Here is a 14,186-nt window from a genome sequence, read left to right on the forward strand (position 1 = left end):
TTGCACGTGTCCCGGCGTTTAAACGGGTCGCTCCTGGTTCTGGGCGCGGGCTGTTCACACGCGGAGAGAGCAATCGCCCGGGAAGGCGCTGTTGGGACTTGCGAAAGTTGCACCCACCCTGGCGACTGAGGGCCCGGCTTAAAGGAGACGCCGGGCGTACATGCAACGTGGCATGGGTAAATGTTTGCCCACCTGACGTCATGTTTAAATACAGGCCTGACTGCGAGGCTTACGCTTATTATCTGGTAACTGACTAGGAAGCTCTGGTCCCTGAACCCAGATATCTGGGCTGCAGTTCTGTGCGCTCTGTACGATCTCAGAGACACTGTCCTTGACTGTTATTTCACATGCTCTGGAATCCTGCCATTAAAGGGTTGAGGGTGCTGAGCTACCATTGCAGTTACTCAGCTCTGTTAAGTTCTGGCTGGAAGAAATCCTTTTTCATAGTAAAAGAAGAGTGTCTAGTCGTTAGAAGTAGCAAACTGCTCTTTTCTTGCTCTTTTCAGAGAAAAAGGTGGGGCTCCTGGACTAGGTTATGTGACATGGGTGCAAAGAGGGCCACTAAGGCACTCTTGACAAGTGTCTCATCCTCCTAACCCTGGGGATAGCAGAGAAGTGCAGCTTTTTTGATGACTGCATCTTTGAGCTGTGGAGCAGGTGGGTAGACTTTTGCCCTACAGGCCTTGCTGAATGTGCCAGTGTACTCACCTACACCACAGCAGCTGTGGGGATATTTGATTATCCACTGGGACTGAGTTGACAACCAGGAACGTGACGTGGCATGATGGAGTGGGTGCTTGGGTGTAGCAAGGTCTACCAGACTGGAAGACACAAACAACATGCATTTAGGAGAATGTCTCTCTCTCATCATTCAAGGAACAGAAAAAGTATCCTCAGCACAGGACACCCATTGTTTTGGCTGCCACCTCTATCTGTTCCCCACCCCATTTTATAATATAAGCTGAGTGCCAGGGGTGGCTGATTCTGGCTGCACAGGAAGAAAAAGAGAAGTTGCTCCTTGAGGCCTGGAGAAAACGGCTACTGCTTGTGTGCAGGAAGGAAAGCAGCCCCACCCTGCAAATGTTGCTTCTCTTTCATCTCGCTGCTGACAGAATGGGCAGTCCCATCCTTGCTGATTTACACAAACATACATAGTTCACACATGCACACTCCCCATGGTTCATTCTTTCCCTATACTTATAACAAGACTCTCTGCATATATGCTTCTCACTCCCTTGTGCATGCAAAAAGACAAAGTCACCAGATACATTGGGATATATATGTTATTATTTATCAAATGTGTAGAGTGCCTCAAACTTCTGTTTACAAATTTCTGGGCACTTAACAATAACATAAAGCAAATCAAGACAAACATTAAAACCTTAAAAAAAAAACCTTTTAAAAAGCTTGGGTGAAAAAATGAGTCTTTAAGGACATTTAAAAAGTTGACAGAGATGGGGAGGCTCTTCTTTCAGCAGGGAGAGCATTCCAGAGTCTCCGGGCAGCAACAGAGAAGGCCCGTTCCTGTGTAGCCACAAGATGAGCTAGTAGCAACTGCAGGCGAACCTCTCTGGATTATCTCAATGGGCGATGGGGCTCATAGTGAAGAAGACATTCTCTAAAATACCCAGGGCCTATGCTGTTTTGGCTTTATAGGTTATAAATAGTGGCACCTTGTATTTTGCCCAGAAACTTATTGGTAGCCAGTGTAGTTCTTTTAGTATAGAAGTAACATGTTATCTCCGAGATGGTATCTCCAGAAACCAACCTGGCTGCCGCATTCTGTACCGACTGCAGTTTCCAGACTAGTACATACAAAGGCAACCCCACATAGAGCACATTGCATTAGTCAAGTCTGGAGGTTACCAGTATATGTACTACAGTTCTGAGATCGTTTATCTCAAGAAACATGTATCAGCTGAAGCTGACATGTACTCTCCCCTCAGACATGCTGCTGTGTGTGTGTGCACACACATGTGTGCTATTCCCTACGCCTCTGGTCTAGTTTTGCTGGAGGGCCATGAAGGGAAAGGACTGAGCAAAACTGACAGGCCAATGCCTCAATTTACATAGCCCAAAGTGGCCTGCCAACCAGTCCTGCCGCCGCCACTGCAGCTCTTACTATACCCCTTTTTTATTTCTTGCTTTGTAATTGAGGGGGTTAGATGATGCCCTGTAGGGGGAGGAAGCAGATTTGGCCCCGTGACCACTAGCTGATAATGACCCCATACACATGAATATATAAGAACACCTAGAGGCGAGTCTTACAATTGGTGAGACCCACCTTCAGAGGGTTTGCAGCTGCAGACGATCCCCAGACAGCCCAGGGTGGCCGGATAGGCCACCCACACAACTGCCGGCTCTGTCACGGAGCCAGCGGGGTTGTGGGGATCGGGGGCCACATGGCCCCCGGAAATTCCAGGATGCCCCACACAAGTGCATGCGGCATCCTAGAGAGACCCCCAGGGTCAGGAGGCTTGTTTCAGCCTCTCACCAGGGGTCTCCTCGTGTGTTGCCATGGTGCGGAGCCACGCCACGGCAACACATGATCAAAAAGACAGGGTTAGCGGAGTGCACACTTCACTAACCTTGGCTAACGGGAGGGGGAATTTGGAGGGTTTGCTGCTGGGAGTCTTGCCGCTCCCATGGCAACAGACGATCAGCAAAAAGCGTTCTCGGCTCCCTTAGCCTGCTTTTTGCTGATCGTGAGAATCTCCTCATACTTTTTCACATATGTACATGCTTATCCTGGCAAAAAAGGCAGTGATGGTCATTCTGATAGATGCACAAATGTGCACTCAACACCCCACCCATGTAAATGCAAGTCAGACAATGGGTTGGGCACTTACACCCACACAGGTTTCACTTGTGCAGGAGCTGTGTTGAGGAAGATGGGGGATGTCACAGGGATTCCAGCCCTTGTCTGGAATGCAAAATTTTCAGCTCTTCTGTCTGGAAAAGAAAGGGAAAATGTTCTGAAAGCTCTTTGGGTGGAGGGAGCAGCTTGTGACCACATGTGGGATTGGGTTTTTTCCTCTGTGTGATGCAATTTCTGAGAAGTGAGACTGGTTTGGGGTCACTGACAGACAAAGGAGAGAAGATTGCCTGGTTTATTGACTGCTGGCCTTCCAAATCCTTGTGATGTTGTGTACATATATTTCAAGGAGCTGAACTTGGGATATCTATGGGAGGTCATGGATTAGAAGAACTAATTATAGATCATAACGTACGTGTGTGTGTGCGTATGCACACAGTTTTTGCTAGAGAAGCTCCCTTTAAAGTTATGCTACCCCTGTGATGATCCTGCTCACCTTACCTCCTCCCAGCTGTTATCAAGAGCCAAGGCTTCTGCCAGCCAGGCTTCTGTTCCAACCTGACTGGCAGTGTGCCCTGCTGAACTGTGTGAGTTCCGCCCTGCTAAGGCGAGGGACAAAGAACAGTGGGCACATTCCCAAGGCACCTCCCTAAAACAGCACCCGTGAGTACCTGGCATGTGCAGCCAGCGTGGGAAGGGGGAGTTGGAGCTGCAGGAGGAGGGATGGTCTCCGTAGCCTTGAGGCAGCAGTGGCATTACCCAAGCTGGAAAGGGAGGCTCAGTCCAATCAAAACATTTTCCCTCACTTGTACCTCTAGGGATGCAATCAGTGATAATCAGAGAAAACTGAATAGGGAATCACATCTGGGCAGGAGGAAATAAAGAGCCCATGCACCTCTCCATATTGTTTCAAAGTATATAGTATATATAGCCACTCATGTTGCTCCCAGCAAGCATTGTGTTCTAGCAGAACAGGTTTCTTATATAGTATGTGTCAAAGAGTAAATATCATATAAACTGTCTCCTCTCCTTCCTTCTTCCCTGATATTAACTCATCACTTTTTATTTCTTTATCCATGGGATAAAAGGGCAAGATGCAGAATGTTAGAATCCCGGTTTCATATAGATAAGAGATTGGTGAGAAATAAGTTAACATCCTCAACAATCTTATGAAAAGCAGAACCAGAAAAAAGCGACCTTGTTTGTACTCCATTTCCCTATTTAACTGTGGACTTTTGTTAGAGTTGGAGATGGAATTCCAATTTTCTTTTTCAGAACAAGATCAATTATTGACCAAATATGATTGCTGAATAAATACATAAATGAGGAATAAATTCTGTCTGTTCCAAGAAGCGTTTGTTCTCACCCAGTTCCAAGTCTAGTTCCAAGTCAAGTCTGAGTTGGAATTCCTTAGAGGGGTGTTAAGCGAGATTAGAGGGTGTTAATCTTAAGAGGGGCATTAAGCCAGGGCATGGCTAGCTCTGGAGATGGGAGTGATGGGTATAGGATATTAAATATCAGATTTTTTCATTTCATGGCAAAAATGGAAACCACATTTTGTTTTGTTACCTACAAAAGGCAGGTAGGTGAATTGTTACTCATTCAAAAGGTGGTTTAAATGGTTAGAAACACTTCAAATCATAGTAGGCAAAAGTGGGGGAATAGTGAACCACCAAAGTGCAATAATTACAGCTTCTGCAATCATTGTACAAAGAATTAAGTACTGTAATGTGAAGGGGGGATTGCAGATGTATGAACTTTGCTTCATTCAGTCAGTTGCTTCATCCACTGATTATTTTGTTGTATACATACTCTCTTATCTCTCTTCCACAGTGTAGCATGTGGCAAAACTGAAGGAGAGATAGCTGTTCCCAGTTTACTTTGGGGCAGGGGCGGTCTAACTGAAAAATCTGAGAGGTGCTGTTCTTTCTTCTGCTTATTTGTGCATGCATATCTTTAATGATTAGAGGTACAGAAGCCAAGGTTCAAAGAGATAATGTGGCATATGAAGTTTGTGTCTTTATGCAAATTTTGACTCTCCCTGATCCTAAGCCACTAGACTTTCTTTCCATTTTTCATGTTGGGAGCAACTGAAGGAGTCTTGGCTTCCAACATTAGCTGCTATAGCTGCTACCTTATGCAGCCTGTCTACAAAGCAGTTTCCCATGGGTGCTAATTATTCTGAGGTGTGGCCTGTAATTGCCCAGGTTGGAGCTCTTTAATGAGGCTGTCTGGCTGCTCCCTGCCCATGATAATATTCAATAGCGATTCCACATGCTGAGGAGTGTAGTAATCATGGGATCCCAGCCTATCCTAGCAACATGGCAGGGCATGAGAGAAATAGTAAGGGCATGCCATCATAGGGAGTACAGGCTATGGGAAGCTGGGCAAAGGAAACTGTTTTTGAATGAAAACCTTGAGCGACTCCAAGGACATGGGTTACATTCATTCTCAACCAAACCTGCTAGTGTGTCACGAAAAGCAAGGATTGGAATAAAGGCAGTGCCTATGGTTCTGGTTGGAGGTCAGGAAGAAGGCCAAGAAATCAGAAAGGAACTGAAAGGCAGAATGAGTTTTGTGTGGGAGCTGTTGACCAGAGTGAATGGAGAGAAGGCAGTTGAAAGTTTCCTCATTTCTGTTCATCATGATGGAATTGAGAGGCTAATCGGTGCCGGGATCTGGAAACTCAGTTCAATTCACAGATTTGTAACCTGGACAAATCACTTTCTCCAAAGTCCAGAATATCACCCAATAATTGTTAGTGTACTAGAACAGGCCTGCAACGTGTGTGCACTTCTGGGTGTGAATGGCAGGACTTTGTTAGCAGACATGTATATCTCTTCTCTATATTGTATTTCCATTTTAAGAGGTTACTGCCTTCAGTTATTTTGATGTTCCAGCATTTTGCCCCGCTAAGGGTTGCATGTGTCTGTAAAGAACTAGAGAGACTGGGGATTACTTCCCTTTCTGAATTATACTGAAGAAGATGAAGGGAAATTCAGTGAAACCGGAAGGAAGAACATTCAGATTTTCACACCAGTTAAAGGTATTTTGCCACTCATGGGGGGGTGACAGCTGGCATGGAGAGAAGCTGCAGCCAGGTCCGGAATTTCATCAACTGAGGGTGGCAAACACTGTCTCGTGGTGTGCTGTCCTCTCCCCTCACCCCGTGAGAACACAGGAACTTCAGCAGGTGCCGGATATAGCCTAGCTCATGCTTAAGGCAGAACAGACCATCCGCTTTGGTATCCTGTCTCCAGGGGTAGTCGGCGGTGCACAGGAAATCAACCTGACTGCATTTGGTGCACTAGGCCTGCCTTGCTCTGCAACCCATATCCTGGCTTAGATTCCCCAACCCCCACCCCCACGTCCTTCAGCCTGTGCCTTGAGGGGTGGAGGGAGTTCAGATTCCTGGCAGAGAGTGACATAGTGTGAGTGGGAGCCATTAGCTATGCTGCCTTTGTTCTGCTGGAGATGTGCTTGAGGCGTTATCAAAGACCCTTCTGTCTCTTCACAGGGGGAGTGTCTTGCAATGGCGTGACAAGGCCCCTAGGTGCAATGCAGAGCAGTCTTCTAGGTTCTCTATGGGTTTCCCCTCACACACAAGGCAGGAAGACTGAGGTGGGAGAAGAGGCCAGTAAAGCTGGGAAACACACGCATCTTGTATAATGTTACACGCCAGGAAAAGGAAGGAAAAATGTGTAATTTTTATTCCTCCAGTTATCTTGCACTTTATTGAAAACACCAGGGCTGAGGGCATATGTTATGGTAGACAATGTGGGAAGAGACTCATAGTTGTGGCACAAAATGTTTGCTCTGTCACTCAGCATGGTAGTCTTATGTGGCAACAGATCATTGGTCCACTCAGTTCACAGTTGTCTTCTCTGACTGGCAGAAACTCTCCAAGATATTAGGCAGAAGTATTTCCTCATTCTGCTATCTAAGATATTTATATGCAAAGCATGTGCTTTACCACAGTGCTACAGCCCTTCACTTGCATAGTAGTGCTATCCTCCATTATTTTCAGTGAGGTCCTAGCAGCAAAGGGAAGGCATTTAAAACAATGCATTTTACAATCTCAGCCCTCTCTAAAACTAATTATAATTTTACATTATTTTTAAAAAGCACCCACCCCAAATACCAGGGGGAAAGTGGATTTTCAGAGCACAGAGGCAGTGGTGAAAGACCAGCCAGACATTGTATGGAAAGTCTTGCATCATCTGTAGCCAAAATGCAAGGGCTTCCTGCCTGTTCAACAGTCTAGCAGAACAAGGCTCACAGATACCACAAAGCATGCCCGATCCTTGACCATGAGCAAGGGAGTTTGAACACATTTCCCCACCCCCACCCCTTGTTTGCAGCTTCAAGATGGCGCTAGTTAAAAAGTTATTCTGGGCTCATTCTTAGCCTGAGCTGGAAATACTACTGTCATGACTTATGGGGATATCTATTGTTGGCACAGATGGACTAATATCAGCTGCATAAAATAGACAAAACCATGTATTAGACCCAATTAATCTTTGAACATTTTAAAAGATTAAAAAAAAATTCAGCCCATTTATGTTAGTAAAAGTGCACATGGATCTTCATGTCTCATAGAACTATGTCAACTGCTACATTCACATCTGTGCAATGATCCAGCACTTAGTACAGCATGAATTTTTTTGTATTGTAGGCAAATGATGGTCTTATTTCAAAATGCTTAACACTTCAATCAAACATAACACCCTGACCAAGAGATAGGATTTCTGAAAAGTGTCATTTTATTTTGAGATGCTTAAGTTTGGTCTCTGCCAGAAATGCAGCTACAAAATTAACATTAATTTTAAACTAGAAATAGTCACATGATCCAAGTTCTCTCCCTATTTAGGAAACCCTTTTTGTTATTTTATTAATCTAAATGCATGACAAAAAAACTTCAAAGCCCTGTTCTAACACTAAAAGTTATCCTGCCTTAACTTATCCTAAAAACGTAGGTTCCTCCATCCTACACTGTAAATTCACAGAAGAGAACTGGAGACCTTTCACAAATGTATCTTACTAAGAGCAACATAAGCCTTAAATGGATGGAGTTCTGATTCTAGCCAGGGCTTCCAGGCACAGTTCAGCACTGTACTTTAGAGGACAAAGATCAGTAGAACTAGAAGCAGCAGAAGACCCTACATTGGATAAGCCTCTTGCACCTCCATTTATTTGCACAGAATGCTCAGTTGTCCTAGAGAAGTAGGTCATGGTCCTGTAAGATACCATGCCAAACCACTCCTGCATTTTGTGAATAGTATTAGAGCAGCCAAGCTGTGACAGAGATTGACTTTCCAACTGACTCATTGACGGAGGTGGGGTGCGTTTGTGTGGGATGGCCTAGGGTTGGGCTGAACTTGAAGTCTAATTCTCACCAAGGTGGTAAACTTGTGGCCAGGCTGTAGTGCACATGTGCATGTATGCACACACGTGCATGCACACATTCCAATTCCTTGCATATAAAACTAGAATGTCAGAGAGAAGGCAAGGCTAGAAACCTCCCTAATATCCAGTTTTCTATAGGGAGGTGGGGGTTTTGTTTTTGTTTTTTTGAATGAAGAAGCATTCAGTCATACAAGTTCCCTCTTGCAATCTGAAGTGCTACAATACAGACACAAGTTTACCACCTCAGTGAGAACTAAATGAGATACACACACAGGTCTCTAGCAAACAAACTTTTCTTCAAAATGTAACACAATCAAAAAGGTTGTTGGGTAAATTGGTGTCCATCCTTTCTATTTCAGACACAAGCACTTGAATGCCAGTTGAGGAACTAAACTTCATAAAAAGGACTGGTGCAGGAGATTAAGACTGTTGCAGAGAGGAAAGTTACCAGATTATGGCCTCTAAATGGCAGCCACTCAGATTACAAGGAGTAAGTTTCTGAGCCTTGAATCATAGCAGTTGCTTTAGCCCCTGTAGCCCATCCCACTGGCTTGCTCAGATGTCTCATGGAGCACCTAGTGTAACTAGAGGGGTTCCAAGGGAAGTACTCAAATCCTGGATGTTGTACCCCAATGCCTTTTCAACTACTAAGAAACCCAGTGCTACATTTTTATTCAAAAGCACCTCCTTAGGGAGGTGAATCATTGAAAGAGGCTCACTTTCACTAGACTACTGCCCTTGACTGCTCATCCCCACTCTCCAACAATATACTTTACCCCTAAAGATCCACCATCCCTTCTGTGTTTGAAATTACAAGACTTAAAGGCATATGGATGGGTCATACTTCCAGAGGGGTAAGTAAAGTGTACCATCGAGTCCTGGCGACCAGAGAGCCCTGTGATTGGTAGAATACAGGAGGGATTTACCATTGCCATCTCCAGCACAGTATGAGATGATGCCCTTTCAGCATCTTCCTATATTGCTGCTGCCCAATATAGGTGTTTCCCATAGTCTGGGAAACATACCAGCAGGGATTCAATACCAGCAGGGATTCAAACCCGCAACCTCTGGCTTGTTACTCATTTCCCTGCTGCGCCATTAGGTGACTTCCAGAGGGGTAAGCCATGTTAAGCCTGTTGCAGCAAAACCAAAGGGTTCCACTTCAAACCACTAGATGTGGTGCCTTCTGTGGTAACCACTTTCCACTTCATATGGCAAGATATGAACCAAAAGGGACTACTTTTCTCTGACTCAATTGGCTGTTAAGCCAAGCCATCCCTTGCCCAGTTGGGATTTATATGCCTATTCTGCTGTGAGGTTTTACTGAGGGGGCCCATACAGCCTTCCTTGGAGATATGTGATGGTGGGGTCTAGTCTGCCAATTTGTAGTGTCAGCAAATCCTTGTGACAAGATTTCCATTACACGATACAAGGATTGCAGACAAGCACAAGATGCTCCCTTAGAGGATTCCCTCCTCAAGACACTGCAGCTGCTAATGTTTTGCAGATCACACACATCCATGCTCCTGCCTGCCAGTACTGTCCAACTGGCTACCAGCCCATGTTTATGGAAAGGCTATTTTAGTTCATCATAAACAAGTTTACAAGCAGTTATTGGAGCTCTAAATATAAGCTTCCCATGCTCTCACACCCATCCTGAAACCACACATTGTTATGCAACTCAGTAGTTTGACCCAAGCTACCTGGCAGAGAGAGTTCTGAAAGGCAATCCCAAATAGTGAAAAAGCCAAATCAGGACCTTACCCAGCCAAAGTAAGGCTCAGCTCTGGCTCAGCTCCTTCATCTCCCCTCCCCACAACCCCTCGAATTGGAGTAAATTCTACTCTAGGTTCTGAATGTCCTAGGAGTTAAGTGAACCAACACAAGTCATGCAGGCTTCGTGAGAACTGTTCACGCCATCTCTCATAGTTATAACTTCTTAAGTTTGCATCAAGCAACAGCTCATGTAGGTTGGTTAGGAATTCTGGTCCTTTAAAGCTGCTGCTGATCAAGGAGTTGGAACTTAAGGTCCTGCTTTCTCTCTTCTGCCACCAACTTGCAAGTTGCAACTCAAGACCCTTTGTTACTCCATTTTCTTATCTTTTTGCACATTCACCACCGGTTCTAAAATATAGTAAGTGACCTCATGCACTGGTGGTAAGAGGACCCAGTAAGTGTTTGCACAATCTTCCTCCCACACTCTCATTTTATTTTGCTAAAGGACTAAACACCACATGAGTAAAAAAAACCAGATGGTCTTTATTTCAGTGACCAAAATTGTTAACACCATGAGGGTAAAAACTAGAACCAAAAGCAGTCTGTATTCTTCCCTCTTCAAGGCAACAGAAGATAAATGCAAATTACATACAGTTAGCATTACGAAGTACCTCAACAGCAACCAATTCTATTGCTAGTTTTGAAAGCCAACATTTCATGATCACATTTCCACAGATCTGTTCCCAACACTCATAACTTGTATCCAACACACATTTGAGAAGCATTTCCATTGAGATGACACACACTAGATAAAACCAGGACAATAGGAGCTGCTTCATGCATAAGAGATCCAGTGGAAGAAACACTTCATGAACAAAGGCAGAGAAAGGTGTCTTGAAATTCCACAGGATGATGGAATTACTGGTTTTAGAGATAAGACAGAACACACAATCATTAGAAAAGATTGTATTGCCCATATTCTCTTTAGTTAGGTGAGAAATTATTCAAGCTGGATGTGGGGAAGAAAGTGTTTTGTAGATGTAAAGACAGCATTCCTCCTCACAGTTCAATGCCTCTCAACAGCTTCAGTCATCTAGGAACCACCAGTAAGACTCCAAGATGACATCTTCAGGGGAAAAACTCACACGTCTTCCTTCCCCCGCACTCGTCATTCCACCCACACCTTAAAAAAAAAATACAGCAGCCACACACACACACACACACACACACACACACACACACACAGAGCTAAGGCAATATCAGCAGGAAATCCCCTGCACTGTTGGACCCAGTGTAATGCAAATGCTAGTCATATGAGAGATGTGTCATAACTAGTATGACTGGTTGGGTTTCTTCCCCCCCACCTTCAGTTCCTGCTCTCACCACACACACACACTGGCAAGACTAATCTGGTTCTGAGATCTTCTCTGGCACAAAGAAACAGGCCACTTCATCATCCTTAATTACTAGGTAAGAAAGAGGGATGGCCCCGAGGAAAAGAATGCTGGTAGATGGCTGCTCCCTCCCACTTGGGAGTGGGGCTGACAAAAGCTGCTTTTCTTCAACAGCTCTCAGCAGGGCTTTTTAACCCTTCCGGGGAGCTGCCCCAGCTGCCTAACAATCCGTAGGTCCCCTCCCACTAATTCTATTCAAAAAGAAAAGGGATACTACGGACACACACATAACCCAGAACTGGCAACAACTTAAGGAAAGGCAGGATAGACACGTCATTGTTATCGACTAGCACCAAAAAAAAAACCAAAACAAAAAAATGCACCCAGTACAGATAGTGGTTGCTTTCCACACGAGTCAACCGTCTGAATCCGGATTCAGAGACTTGACTGGTTGCAAGTCTCTCCCCTTTTCCTGGAGATTTATTTTCCCCCAAAGTTATTTTCTCCCATCTGTTCACACCGACGCTCTTGCTGGCCGCATCTCCGGCTCGCTGGGGGCCCCGAGGCGTCTTTCGGCAACCCTCCTCCGTCTCCCGCAGCCTTTGGTCTCGCCTTCTTCCCAAGCCACCAGAGCGTCTCTCGCCTAAATCCGGAGGGAGGAAAAGGAGGAGGGACCCACTGGTGCCCCCCGCCCCACCCCCAATCCATCACCAGCCTCCCGCTGTGCGTCTTCCTAACCGCCCAAGGCCCGCCACCGAGGAGATGGGGCCGCTGGGCCGGGCTTGGGGGACGATATGTAGCTCCTCTGCAGTGAGAGGCTTCAGCAGGCTCCGCTTCTCCGGCGGAGAGAGAAGTTTCCAGCTAAGAGTCCCTGGCGGGGGCCTCTTAAAAAGCCACCACTGCTCTGACCACGATGCTCAGCACGCCGTCCCCTTGCCGGCAGCTCGCCTTGGGCTCGTCGGCGCCTTTAGCGGGCGGCGACTGGAGGATCAAGCCAGAGAACCGATCCTGCAGGACTCTGGCTAGGCCTGGGAAAGGCCCCTCTTGGCGCTGCGGCTGCCTCTCGCCTTCCTCTTCCGCCAGCTTCGCCTTCTTACTGGGCACCAGGCCGGCTTCAGCTGCTCCGATCTTGCCGAGGCTGCTACTGCGGCGCTTGCGGCTAGGCTTCTCGGCGCCCGGCGGGGGCCCGGAGGCGCCTCGGCTCCAGGGAGACTGGCACGAGGGAGGCGCGGGCGAGCTGCTGGGCTGCTCCTGGGTCTCCATGGGCTCCGGGTCCGGGCAGGCCAGAGGGGGCGGCTGCTGCGCTTCCAACGGGAGCGGGGTGGGAGGGAGCACTTCTAGTTGCGGAGGAAGAGGGGTTGCCGGAGGACCCTCCAGATGTTGAGGGGCCGCAACCTCTCCCTCTTCTATGTCCGGCTGAGGCTGCCGTCCGGCAAAGTCCTCCGCCGCTCCTCCGTTCCCGGCCATCTCGTCCTCTTCCTCCAGCTTGGCGGAGAGATAGAGGTCCCGGGCATTCCGCATAACAAGGGACAGCTGCAAGCTGCGGTGTAGTCGAAGGCCGCCGCGCTGCATGCGCGAATGGTACATCTTCCAGACCGACATGGTCATGATGCGCTGCGCTTCTTTCTGTACTTCCATGATGGCGGGGCCGGTTTTCGCGCGGTTCGAGCTTTTGGACTCTGCGAGGCTGCACCGATCCGAGAGGGAAAACCTTGCACTTTCTCTCCTCAAAGGTGAAAGTGGCGCGCGCGCACCCACACACGGCGCTCTTTTTTCCTTCCTTCCTTCTTTCTTGTTGTTCTTACAAGCGAAGCTTTCCCGAGGAGCCCTTCTCTGAGACTGAGCGGGGCCGCGCCCAGCGCGCATGTTTTTATACCTCCGGTGATCTCAGAGCCTGGGCCTCCTCCGCCCACTTGGAGAGCCGCATCCGGCCCTTTGCAGCGCGCCACAGGCCGAGAGGGGAGGGGTAGACGGAAATGTCAGGGCGTGGGGGAGGGGAAGAGAAAAGACCAAAAGGCCTGGCCGCCAAAAGGGACGGGAATTCAAGGCGGCGGCTGAAGCTGCTCACAATTGTTCACAGAAAGTGCAAATCCTGACTGCTATGAAGTAATTAAAAGGAGTGTACACAACCTGTGGCTGCAGATTCCTCAACTAACCTACTTCAGAACAGATCTTCTCGGAATGGAAGCAAATTTACTGAGAGAAGAGCTGCTCTTGTGGGCAAGCATGACTTGTCCCCTTAGTTAAGTAGGGTCTGCCCTGGTTGCATATGAATGGGAGACTACATGTGTGAGCACTGTAAGATATTCCCCTTAGGGAATGGAGCCCTCTTTGGCATCTCCCAGATAGGGCTGAGAGAGAGAGATGGACCTATGGTCTGACTCAGTATATGGCAGCTTCCTATGTTCCTATGTACTGCTGCTGAACGTTTGAAATCAGCTGGGCTGACTTGCAATAGCACATTTTAAGAGAGGGAATAAAGTTTTAGGCTTAGGGAGGGTTTACACATGCATGTAGATTACTGGCAACTTATTGTGAACGGACTCACTTGGAAAGCATTGCACCTGATTTGAGGGCGATTTGGAAGCCATCACTAAACTGTGCAGCTTTCAATGAATGAACCTTGTCCTTAATGGGCTGTGTGGGAAGCAGAGCCTCTGTGCTGAAATATGGTCATTTCAAACCATTGGGAAGAACTGAGAACATTGATGCATTACTCAATATATGTTCATAACTACTCAATGTATATCCATTCAGTATAGGGCAGTTACTTTGTGCTGCTTGCAAGAGAATCTAGTTCCATGGTTCTCCAAGCTGAGGCAGATCTTACTTGGAAGCAGAGGTTAAAAGCTTTG

The 14,186-nt window shown here is 46.9% G+C and overlaps 1 protein-coding gene across 1 annotated transcript; it reads right to left on the reverse strand.

Moving 5' to 3' along the window:
• Nucleotides 1-10,456: 10,456 nt before the first annotated feature.
• On the reverse strand, nt 10,457-13,248 carry IER2 (immediate early response 2). The gene has a single exon (XM_053301984.1). The coding sequence runs from the start codon at nt 13,195-13,197 to the stop codon at nt 12,217-12,219; it is 981 nt and encodes a 326-aa protein (XP_053157959.1). The 5' UTR covers nt 13,198-13,248; the 3' UTR covers nt 10,457-12,216.
• Between the last annotated feature and the right edge of the window lie 938 nt (nt 13,249-14,186).

This window comes from Hemicordylus capensis, chromosome 2, assembly GCF_027244095.1.
Source record: "Hemicordylus capensis ecotype Gifberg chromosome 2, rHemCap1.1.pri, whole genome shotgun sequence".
NCBI classification, from domain to species: Eukaryota; Metazoa; Chordata; class Lepidosauria; order Squamata; family Cordylidae; genus Hemicordylus; species Hemicordylus capensis.

Coding starts and splice junctions, on each gene's coding strand:
- IER2 (XM_053301984.1), bottom strand. CDS start 13,197: ATGCGCGCTGGGCGCGGCCCCGCTCAGTCTCAGAGAAGGGCTCCTCGG.